This window comes from Bombina bombina, chromosome 9 (genome assembly GCF_027579735.1).
Source record: "Bombina bombina isolate aBomBom1 chromosome 9, aBomBom1.pri, whole genome shotgun sequence".
NCBI classification, from domain to species: Eukaryota; Metazoa; Chordata; class Amphibia; order Anura; family Bombinatoridae; genus Bombina; species Bombina bombina.
This window is the reverse complement of record NC_069507.1, coordinates 13239426-13252891: the sequence shown is the minus strand read 5'-3', so window position 1 is coordinate 13252891 and position 13466 is coordinate 13239426. Positions and strand designations below refer to the sequence as shown.

The following is a 13466-nucleotide window of genomic DNA, read 5'->3' as shown; positions in this document are numbered from 1 at the left end:
TAAAATTATATTATATTATAGAAAAGCCAAAATCAGTAATTGGAATCTAAAATTCCCAGTATTTCATTAATAAACATAAAAAAAAATATTAAAAATATTAAAAAGATAGTCATAATCATATATAGCAAAAAAATCCATATAGCAAAAGTTTCATAAAGTTTATAATACTCATAGACCAAATAAAATGTCAGTACCTATAGATAAAAACAATAGATAAAAACAATATATTTCAAATATAATTTTATACTAGAAAAATATATTTATATTCATAATTCATATTATTTATTTATTTTAAGAAAGGTGTCAGATGGAAGTCTATATTTAGACCTTTTGGATGTTTAGTCTCTAGTTCATAAATCCATTTGTACTAACTTTAATAACTAACTTTAATAATTCATTTTGTATATCTCCGCCTCTCCAATCAGCATTTAATTTATCTATTGCTATATATTTAAAATCTTTTAAATTACAATTATTACAGAGTAAAAAATGTTTTGGAACCAGTAACTCTAAATTCCTCTCATCTTTAGCATTCTCAATTGACAGGATATGCTCCCTAACTCTTTCTCGTACAGGTCTCGTTGATTCTCCTACATATTGTTTCCCACATTTACAATTAATTAAATACAGTGGGGCAAAAAAGTATTTAGTCAGCCACCAATTGTGCAAGTTCTCCCACTTAAGAAGATGAGAGAGGCCTGTAATTTTCATCATAGGTATACATCAACTATGAGAGACAAAATGTGGAAACAGATACAGACAATCACATTGTCTGATTTGGAAAGAATTTATTTGCAAATTATAGTGGAAAATAAGTATTTGGTTAATATCAAAAGTTCATCTCAATACTTTGTTATATATCCTTTGTTGGCAATGACAGAGGTTAAACAGTTTCTGTAAGTCTTCACAAGGTTGTCACACACTGTTGCTGGTATGTTGGCCCATTCCTGCATGCAGATCTCCTCTAGAGTAGTGATGTTTTGGGGCTGTCGCTGGGCAACACGGAATTTCAACTCCCTCCAAAGGTTTTCTATGGGGTTGAGATATGGAGACTGGCTAGGCCACTCCAGGACCTTGAAATGCTTCTTACGAAGCCACTCCTTCATTGCCCGGGCGGTGTGTTTGTGATCATTGTCATGCTGAAAGACCCAGCCATGTTTCATCTTCAATGCCCTTGCTGATGGAAGGAGGTTTGCACTCAAAATCTCACGATACATGGCCCAATTCATTCTTTCATGTACACGGATCAGTCGTCCGGTTCCCTTTGCAGAGAAACAGCCTCAAAGCATGATGTTGCCACTCCCATGCTTCACAGTAGGTATGGTGTTCTTTGGTTGCAACTCAGTATTCTCTCTCCTCCAAACACGACGAGTTGTGTTTCTACCAAACAGTTCTACTTTGGTTTCATCTGACCATATGATATTCTCCCAATCAACTTCTGGATCATCCAAATGCTCTCTAGCATACTTCAGATGGGCCCGGACATGTACTGGCTTAAGCAGGGGGACACGTCTGGCATTGCAGGATCTGAGTCCCTGGCGGCGTAGTGTGTTACTGATGGTAGCCTTTGTTACGTTGGCCCCAGCTCTCTGAAGGTCATTCACTAGGTCCCCCCATGTGGTTTTGGGATGTTTGCTCACCGTTCTTGTGATTTTTGACCCCACGGGGTGAGATCTTGCGTGGAGCCTCAGATCGAGGGAGATTATCAGTGGTCTTGTATGTCTTCCATTTTCTAATTATTGCTCCCACAGTTGATTTCTTCACACCAAGCTGCCTGCCTGTTGCAGATTCAGTCTTCCCAGCCTGGTGCAGGTTTACAATTTTGTTTCTGGTGTCCTTCGACAGCTCTTTGGTCTTCATCATAGTGGAGTTTGGAGTGTGACTGTTTGAGGTTGTGGACAGGTGTCTTTTATACTGATAACAAGTTCAAACAGGTACCATTAATACAGGTAATGAGTGGAGGACAGAGGAGCCTCTTAAAGAAGAAGATACAGGTCGGTGAGAGCCAGAAATCTTGCTTGTTTGTAGGTGACCAAATACTTATTTTCCACCATAATATGCAAATAAATTCTTTCCAAATCAGACAATGTGATTGTCTGGATTTGTGTCCACATTTTGTCTCTCATAGTTGAGGTATACCTATGATGAAAATTACAGGCCTCTCTCATCTTCTTAAGTGGGAGAACTTGCACAATTGGTGGCTGACTAAATACTTTTTTGCCCCACTGTAAATTATATTTTTATCAGTACATCTTATTAGAGTTTTAATTTTGTATTCTTTCCCAGTAATACTTGAAGATATTTTTTAATTTTTTTCTGAATGTCTGGATGCTTTACACGCCAAGCATGGGAAGAAGCCTTTTACATCTTCCCCCAATAAATCTTTATCATACTTTTTATTATTCTTTTTTTGTCTCCTAAGGTATGTGGGTGCTAATCTGTTCTTTAAATTGTTAGCCTTCCTATAGATAATATCTGGTGATTCTCCTATTTTTCCTTTTAGTTGGTCATCCGATTTTAAAATATTCCAGTGTTTTCTTATAATTTTCTCCACTTGTTTATAATTCTTATTGTACTGAGTTATCAGGGGTACGATAGGTCTTTTTTCTTTTTTATATTTTTATCTGACCCATATAAGATTTCATTCCTATTTTTCTGTTTTACCCAATCTATTTCTTTTTCTATCATTTCACTCTGATAGCCTCTTTCTATAAATTTATTCTTCAAAATAGCTGATTGTTCTATAAAATCCTTATCTTTGATACAATTTTTTCGTATGCGTAATAACTGACCTTTTGGTATATTTCTTTTCCATTGATCTAAATGGCAACTCTCGGCATGTATATAATTATTACTATCTACAGGTTTAAAATGTGTCTTTGTATTGATCTGGTTATTCTCAAAAAAAATCTCTAAATCTAAAAATGTGATCTTCTCTTTATTAATATTGTATGTAAAATTTAAATTAACATCATTATCATTCATTTTATTAAAAAAAGATTCAAATGAACACTTATCCCCTCTCCATATAATTAAAATATCATCTATGTATCTATTATAAGAGACCAGGTTCGATCCAACCATTGTATTGGTAAGGAAGTCACTTTCCCAAAAACCCATAAAAAGATTTGCATAGCTTGGGGCGAACCTGGGCCGTTCCACAAATTTGATCATAAAATAATTCATCATAATAAAAATAATTATGTGTGAGGATAAATGTAATACTCTCCTAGATAAAATTCTTATGTAATGTGTTTAAATCATTAACTAACTCTAAATAATAATCAACTGGCGTGTAAAGCATGCAGACATTCAGAAAAAAGTTACAATTTTCTTCAAGTATTACTGGGAAAGAATACAAAATTAAAACTCTAATAAGATAAGTACTGATAAAAATATAATTTATTTAATTAATTGTAAATGTGGGAAACAATATATAGGAGAATCAACGAGACCTGTACGAGAAAGAGTTAGGGAGCATATCCTGTCAAAGATGAGAGGAATTTAGAGTTCCAAAACATGTTTTACTCTGTAATAATTGTAATTCAAAAGATTTTAAATATATAGCAATAGATAAATTAAATGTTGATTGGAGAGGCGGAGATATACAAAATGAATTATTAAACTTAGAGTACAAATGGATTTATGAACTAGAGACTAAACATCCAAAAGGTCTAAATATAGACTTCCATCTGACACCTTTCTTAAAATAAATAAATAATATGAATTATGAATATAGATATATTTTTCTAGTATAAAATTATATTTGAAATATATTGTTTTTATCTATTGTATTTATCTATAGGTACTGAAATTTAATTTGGTCTATGAGTATTATAAACTTTATGAAACTTTTGCTATATGGATTTTTTTTTTGCTATATATGATTATGACTATCTTTTTAATATTTTTAATATTTTATTTTTATTTTTTTATTTTTATGTTTATTAATGAAATATTGGGAATTTTAGATTCTAATTACTGATTTTGACTTTTCTATAATATAATATAATTTTAATGACATCCTTTTTTCTGATATCTATGTAGTCTATTTATTATTATTATTACTTTTTATCTAATTTTATTCAATTGATTGTAATTATGTATTTTATATGAATGGGTCTCATAGGGACTGTTTTAAAGTATTTTGTTCTATGTATTTTTAGAAGAGTTGCTTAATTCAACATATTTATATCCTTTATTTTCGATTAAACAATGTAAGCTTAATATGGAGATATATGTTTCTCTTTTTTTTATTTTGCAATTGCAATCCTTAGGATTAAATAACCAATAATATTAGTTGATAGGGTTTATAAGAGGCTCTTCGAAAGAGGCAAATCATATCGCTTGAGAAAGGCTGCCTGGACAGCTGAAACGCGTAGAGTTTATTTTTTGGTTCCATACAACTAGATTGTGCTGCAAGATTGGGGAAGCTGTTTCCCGGGACACCAGACGGACCATTTACTGGTAGGACCCTCCCGAAATTCAGCGTGCAGTTCCATGAGCGTTCTAGAGAGACGCTGAAACGGAGGTACTGCAATATGGACCCAGATAGGAATGGAGGAGCAACCACTACACAGTAAGACTCTGGTGACTAGACCAGGATTACATCTTTTACCCAAAAATAACTCTTTAAGGAAGGATTACTACACTAGCATCTACCGGTATTTGCAAAGTATTCTAAACATATTGTTTTAAAGTGATGTTTTTTTCTTTTGAGCACTATTTTTGCCCTAAGGATTTGGAATCATGTGCTGATTATTTTTAGCTTAGTATTAGTAGTTTTTTTTAGACTGGCCAGTCTTTTCAGATTAGAGAAAGTGTATGAATTCAATAAAGGGTTACATTTATCAATTATTTTTTATTTATTATCTAACTTGTATTAAATTTAAAGTTTTTTATATTTATTAGCATTGTGTATATGTATTATTATATTCTACTTTCAGCCTAAGTAATTGTCCTGCAATAATCCATCTTTAGACTAATTTGTCTACCCAGTATAGGTTAACAATATAGGCGCAACTACGCTAATTATTTTCTAGTATACTATCAATTTTTGAGGTTTTATTGATCTAGCAAAGTTGTTTGGTGGATTATTTCATATCACTATTTTTGTTCTATTCTACTTACTTTATATGGCTAGAAGATATAACTAGTGTTAATATGATGTTTGCTGGTTAGAGGATATAACTAGTGTTAGTATGATATTTGCTGGTTAGAGGATATAACTAGTGCTAGTATGATATTTGCTGGTTAGAGGATATAACTAGTGCTAGTATGATATTTGCTGGTTAGAGGATATAACGAGTGTTAGTATGTTGCTTGCTGGCTAGAGGATATAACTAGTGCTAGTATGATATTTGCTGGTTAGAGGATATAACTAGTGCTAGTATGAGGTTTGCTGGTTTAAGGATATAAAAAAATATAACTAGTAAGATGTTTGTTGGCTATAGGATATAACTAGTGCTAGTATGATGTTTGCTGGTTAAAGGATATAACTAGTGCTAGTATGATGTTTGCTGGTTAAAGGATATAACTAGTGCTAGTATGATGATTGCTGGTTAAAATATATAAAAAATATAATTAGTACTAGTAAGATGTTTGCTGGCTATAGGATATAACTAGTGCTAGTATGATGTTTGCTGGTTAGAGGATATAACTAGTGCTAGTTTTGCTGGCTAGAAGATATAACTAGTGCTAGTAAGGTGTTTGCTGGCTAGATGATATAACTAGTGCTAGTATGATGTTTGCTAATTAGATGATATAACTAGTGCTAGTAAGATGTTTGCTTGTTAGAGGATATAACTAGTGCTAGTATGATGTTTGCTGTTTAGAGGATATAACTAGTGCTAGTATGATGTTTGCTGGTTAGAGGTTATAACTAGTGCTAGTAAGATGTTTGCTGGTTAGAGGTTATAACTAGTGCTAGTATGATGTTTGCTGGTTAGAGGTTATAACTAGTGCTATTAAGATGTTTGCTGGTTAGGAGATTTGAAGGGGATTTAAGGTCTACAGTACATTGTTTATTACCACTGGGTCATGCCGAGTTCTGGTCTCATTCTATTAATATAAGAGGTCACTGTGTTACCCGCTATCTTGATAGAAATGTTAGTGATAGTAAAATAGAGGATAATTGTATGACCTTAGGGTAATGTGATGTAATATGTTGTTGGAGAAGTTAAGTTATATGAAATCATATACTAAATTATATGGCAGCTGCCATTTGGGGATAGTGATTTTCTACTCACGCTTTGGTATAATTTAAGACAAAATCCACCCCCTTTTCACTGTCAAACTGTATATCATGCGGCAGGTCACTGTGACAGTGGGCATCAATACTCAGTGGAAAACCAGGGTGCCATTCTTTCCACCTGTGGGTATAAACAGTAGTGAAAATTTGCATATCACAAGGTGCAGGACTAGGACACAATGTACCAGCTAAATAAACTTTCTTTGCTAACGGTAGTGTTTGGTCTAACATTATATCTCACAAGTTGATTCTGAGATTGTTGTGCAAATTCCATATCACAGCGGCAATAATATGGCTTCAGGTTTAGGAAAACGTGTATATAACAATTCTGACCAAATGTCACAAATCTGTCATTTACACCAGTAAGTCCTTATTTAACACAAGTGCATCACAGTATAACATACATAGAAATGTCCCACAGAAGTCCGTCTCAGCTGGCTGCAACTAATATATCATCTTTGTATCCACTAACAAAGAAATGTAAGTAAATAATGAGCATTTCTATAGGTTATACAGGTGACACTGTACTTCTAAAAGGTATACAAGTGATGTTATATATTCTATAGGTTACTGAAGTGACAGTATACTATCTATAGGCCATGCACATGACACTATTGTCTATAGGGTACCCAAGTGACAGTATACTTTCTATAAGGTATGCACATGACACTATTTTTCTATAGGATACCCAAGTGACAGTATACTTTCTATAGGGTATGCACATGACACTTTTTTCTACAGCATACCCAAGTGACAGTGCACTTTCTATAGGGTATGCACATGACACTATTTTCTACAGGGTACCAAGTGACAGTATACTTTCTACAGGGTATGCACATGACACTGTTTTCTATAGGGTACCCAAGTGACAGTATGCCATCTATAGGGTATGCACATGGCACTCTTTTTCATAGGGTATCTAAGTGACAGTATAAATTCTATAGGGTGTGCAATTGACACTCTTTTCCATAGGGTACCCACGTGACAGTATACTTTCTATAGGGTATGCATATGACACTTTTCTATAGGGTCCCCAAGTGACAGTATACTTTATAAAGTGATACTATACCTTTTATAGGGTATACAAATAACACTATATTTGTATACGGTATACATGTGATTTCTATAGGGCAGTGGTGTGAGGCGGCCTCCTCAGGAGGAGCGCTAAAACATATAAGAAGAGGCGCGGGAGCAGTGAGACTTTGCACCATCCTATGGAAACCACAATTAGCAGCGGAATTTGGCAAAACATCAATGGTTTTTAGGAGGCAACAATGAAATTTGCCATATTGTGGTGGAATAAGGCAAAGGGCTGATGTAGGTGGAAGAACGGCCCTGAGGTTGAAATCACTCAGAGACTGAATCATCAGGAGTTACAAAGTGCAAACTGAGGCGCGACTGAAGCACTTTCCTTTGGTTAAGAAGAATCCGTGTGAAATCTGGATCCGATTAAATTCCCCAAATGAAAACTACAATTTTCTTTAAAGAGAAAACAATAAAGTATCATCTATTATAAGGGTGGGGGCTGTCTTGTAACTGTTGTCAGACGGGAGGCCCAGCACTAACACATACAACATGTCTGCTATAGGGTATAGTTACACATACAACATGTCTGCTATAGGGTATAGTTACACATAATACAACATGTCTGCTATAGGGTATAGTTACACATACAACATGTCTGCTATAGGGTATAGTTACACATAATACAACATGTCTGCTATAGGGTATAGTTACACATACAACATGTCTGCTATAGGGTATAGTTACACATAATACAACATGTCTGCTATACGGTATAGTTACACATAATACAACATGTCTGCTATAGAGTATAGTTACACATAATACAACATGTCTGCTATAGGGTATAGTTACACATACAACATGTCTGCTATAGGGTATAGTTACACATACAACATGTCTGCTATAGGGTATAGTTACACATACAACATGTCTGCTATAGGGTATAGTTACACATACAACATGTCTGCTATAGGGTATAGTTACACATACAACATGTCTGCTATAGGGTATAGTTACACATACAACATGTCTGCTATAGGGTATAGTTACACATAATACAACATGTCTGCTATAGGGTATAGTTACACATAATACAACATGTCTGCTATAGGGTATAGTTACACATAATACAACATGTCTGCTATAGGGTATAGTTACACATAATACAACATGTCTGCTATAGGGTATAGTTACACATAATACAACATGTCTGCTATAGGGTATAGTTACACATAATACAACATGTCTGCTATAAGGTATAGTTACACATACAACATGTCTGCTATAGAGTATAGTTACACATAATACAACATGTCTGCTATAGGGTATAGTTACACATAATACAACATGTCTGCTATATGGTATAGTTACACATACAACATGTCTGCTATAGGGTATAGTTACACATATAACATGTCTGCTATAGGGTATAGTTACACATACAAAATGTCTGCTATAGGGTATAGTTACACATACAACATGTCTGCTATAGGGTATAGTTACACATAATACAACATGTCTGCTATAGGGTATAGTTACACATAATACAACATGTCTGCTATAGGGTATAGTTACACATAATACAACATGTCTGCTATAGGGTATAGTTACACATAATACAACATGTCTGCTATAGGGTATAGTTACACATACAACATGTCTGCTATAGGGTATAGTTACACATAATACAACATGTCTGCTATAGGTTATAGTTACACATAATACAACATGTCTGCTATAGGGTATAGTTACACATACAACATGTCTGCTATAGGGTATAGTTACACATAATACAACATGTCTGCTATAGGGTATAGTTACACATAATACAACATGTCTGCTATAGAGTATAGTTACACATAATACAACATGTCTGCTATAGGGTATAGTTACACATAATAAAACATGTCTGCTATAGAGTATAGTTACACATAATACAACATGTCTGCTATAGGGTATAGTTACACATAATACAACATGTCTGCTATAGAGTATAGTTACACATAATACAACATGTCTGCTGTAGGGTATAGTTACACATAATACAACATGTCTGCTGTAGGGTATAGTTACACATAATACAACATGTCTGCTATACGGTATAGTTACACATAATACAACATGTCTGCTATAGGGTATAGTTACACATAATACAACATGTCTGCTATAGGGTATAGTTACACATAATACAACATGTCTGCTATAGGGTATAGTTACACATAATACAACATGTCTGCTATAGGTTATAGTTACACATAATACAACATGTCTGCTATAGGGTATAGTTACACATAATATAACATGTCTGCTATAGGTTATAGTTACACATAATACAACATGTCTGCTATAGGGTATAGTTACACATACAACATGTCTGCTATAGGGTATAGTTACACATACAACATGTCTGCTATAGGGTATAGTTACACATAATACAACATGTCTGCTATAGGGCATAGTTACACATAATACAACATGTCTGCTATAGAGTATAGTTACACATAATACAACATGTCTGCTATAGGGTATAGTTACACATAATAAAACATGTCTGCTATAGAGTATAGTTACACATAATACAACATGTCTGCTATAGGGTATAGTTACACATAATACAACATGTCTGCTATAGAGTATAGTTACACATAATACAACATGTCTGCTATAGAGTATAGTTACACATAATACAACATGTCTGCTGTAGGGTATAGTTACACATAATACAACATGTCTGCTGTAGGGTATAGTTACACATAATACAACATGTCTGCTATACGGTATAGTTACACATAATACAACATGTCTGCTATAGGGTATAGTTACACATAATACAACATGTCTGCTATAGGGTATAGTTACACATAATACAACATGTCTGCTATAGGGTATAGTTACACATAATACAACATGTCTGCTATAGGGTATAGTTACACATAATACAACATGTCTGCTATAGGGTATAGTTACACATAATACAACAGGTCTGCTATAGGGTATAGTTACACATAATACAACATGTCTGCTATACGGTATAGTTACACATAATACAACATGTCTGCTATAGAGTATAGTTACACACAATACAACATGTCTGCTATAGAGTATAGTTACACATAATACAACATGTCTGCTATAGGGTATAGTTACACATAATACAACATGTCTGCTATAGGGTATAGTTACACAAAATACAACATGTCTGCTATAGGGTATAGTTACACATAATACAACATGTCTGCTATAGGGTATAGTTACACATAATACAACAGGTCTGCTATAGGGTATAGTTGCACATAATACAACATGTCTGCTATAGGGTATAGTTACACATAATACAACATGTCTGCTATAGGGTATAGTTACACATACAAAAGGTCTGCTATAGGGTATAGTTACACATAATACAACAGGTCTGCTATAGGGTATAGTTACACATAATACAACAGGTCTGCTATAGGGTATAGTTACACATAATACAACATGTCTGCTATAGGGTATAGTTACACATACAACAGGTCTGCTATAGGGTATAGTTACACATAATACAACAGGTCTGCTATAGGGTATAGTTACACATAATACAACAGGTCTGCTATAGGGTATAGTTACACATAATACAACAGGTCTGCTATAGGGTATAGTTACACATAATACAACAGGTCTGCTATAGGGTATAGTTACACATAATACAACAGGTCTGCTATAGGGTATAGTTACACATAATACAACAGGTCTGCTATAGGGTATAGTTACACATAATACAAGATGTCTGCTATAGGGTATAGTTACACATAATACAACAGGTCTGCTATAGGGTATAGTTACACTTTCACTAGGCTTGTAATATGGTGTGTATAATACCTGTACAACTTCTGTCTGTCTTCCAGCTCCTTTCTCCGGTGCTGCTTGTGTATTTGTGTAATATCATGGTGAGCCAGCTTGGCTGTGATAGAATAGAAAGAATAGAAAATAATAAAACAATACATTGATTGTAAGTCTATCTCATATGTAGCTTATTGATGTATGGATCAGAGCAGGCACGGCTGGGTCAGACTGCTGTGTTGCAGGATACACTTTATGATATGGTTTTTAATAAAAACTAATGCTTGACAATTGCTCGTGCACACATGGGAGAGGGCACCTGGAAGCTTTTATTACTTCTTATTAGAGATTCACAAGAACCTGTCTGTGTTCCCATGAAATCACTTTTAATCTGAAGGAAGTTTACTGCTCAAACTTTTTGTAAAGAGACATCATTTAGTTAAACTAAAGGAGAGTTTTGCTTTATCTAAATAAACCTGACAAGTTTAATTAAATAGATTGGTGACAATAAATAAACCATTTGCTAATCTTAGTATATGTTGTATCTACAACTGACTTTGTGTTATGATTGCTAATAGGTCACTGTATCATTTCCCTCTGTGAGCTGTTATGTTGTATCTACAAGTGACTTTGTTTTATGTTTGCTAATGGGTCACTGTATCATTTCCCTCTGTGAGCTGTTATGTTGTATCTACAAGTGACTTTGTGTTATGTTTGCTAATGGGTCACTGTATCATTTCCCTCTGTGAGCTGTTATGTTGTATCTACAAGTGACTTTGTGTTATGTCTGCTAATGGGTCACTGTATTATTTCCCTCTGTGAGCTGTTATGTTGTATCTACAAGTGACTTTGTGTTATGTTTGCTAATGGGTCACTGTATCATTTCCCTCTGTGACCTGTTATGTTGTATCTACAAGTGAGTTTGTGTTATGTCTGCTAATGGGTCACTGTATCAGTTCCCTCTGTGAGCTGTTATGTTGTATCTACAAGTGACTTTGTGTTATGTTTGCTAATAGGTCACTGTATCATTTCCCCTCTGTGAGCTGTTATGTTGTATCTACAAGTGACTTTGTGTTATGTTTGCTAATGGGTCACTGTATCATTTCCCTCTGTGAGCTGTTATGTTGTATCTACAAGTGACTTTGTGTTATGTCTGCTAATGAGTCAGTGTATCGTTTCCCTCTGTGAGCTGTTATGTTGTATCTACAAGTGACTTTGTGTTATGTCTGCTAATGGGTCACTGTATCATTCCCCTCTGTGAGCTGTTATGTTGTATCTACAAGTGAGTTTGTGTTATGATTGCTAATAGGTCACTGTATCATTTCCCTCTGTGAGCTGTTATGTTGTATCTACAAGTGAGTTTGTGTTATGATTGCTAATAGGTCACTGTATCATTTCCCTCGGTGAGCTGTTATGTTGTATGTACAAGTGAGTTTGTGTTATGTTTGCTAATGGGTCACTGTATCATTTCCCTCTGTGAGCTGTTATGTTGTATGTACAAGTGAGTTTGTGTTATGTTTGCTAATGGGTCACTGTATAATTTCCCTCTGTGAGCTGTTATGTTGTATCTACAAGTGACTTTGTGTTATGTTTGCTAATGGGTCACTGTATCAGTTCCCCTCTGTGAGCTGTTATGTTGTATCTACAAGTGACTTTGTGTTATGTTTGCTAATGGGTCACTGTATCATTTCCCTCTGTGAGCTGTTATGTTGTATCTACAAGTGACTTTGTGTTATGTTTGCTAATGGGTCACTGTATCATTTCCCTCTGTGAGCTGTTATGTTGTATATACAAGTGAGTTTGTGTTATGTTTGCTAATGGGTCACTGTATCATTTCCCTCTGTGAGCTGTTATGTTGTATATACAAGTGAGTTTGTGTTATGTTTGCTAATGGGTCACTGTATCGTTTCCCTCTGTGAGCTGTTATGTTGTATCTATAAGTGACTTTGTGTTATGTTTGCTAATGGGTCACTGTATCATTTGCCTCTGTGAGCTGTTATGTTGTATCTACAAGTGACTTTGTGTTATGTTTGCTAATGGGTCACTGTATTATTTACCTCTGTGAGCTGTTATGTTGTATCTACAAGTTAGTTTGTGTTATGTTTGCTAATTGGTCAATGTATCATTTCCCTCTGTGAGCTGTTATGTTGTATATACAAGTGACTTTGTGTTATGTTTGCTAATGAGTCACTGTATCATTTCCCTCTGTGAGCTGTTATGTTGTATCTACAAGTGACTGTGTTATGTTTGCTAATGAGTCACTGTATCATTTCCCTCTGTGAGCTGTTATGTTGTAACTACAAGTGACTTTGTGTTGTTTGCTAATGGGTCACCGTATCATTTCCCTCTGTGAGCTGTTATGTTGTAT

The 13466-nt window shown here is 34.6% G+C and overlaps 1 protein-coding gene across 1 annotated transcript in view; it reads right to left on the bottom strand.

The window, feature by feature from the left end:
* The window catches only part of ALOX5 (arachidonate 5-lipoxygenase), a 160569-nt gene that overhangs the window by 72933 nt on the left and 74170 nt on the right, over positions 1-13466 (bottom strand). Inside the window, exons 3-4 of the mRNA XM_053691881.1 lie at positions 11138-11219; positions 6249-6371 (exon numbers count right to left, since the gene is read on the bottom strand). Coding sequence (XP_053547856.1) covers positions 6249-6371; positions 11138-11219 — 205 coding nt within the window. The remainder of the gene's footprint in view (positions 1-6248; positions 6372-11137; positions 11220-13466) is intronic.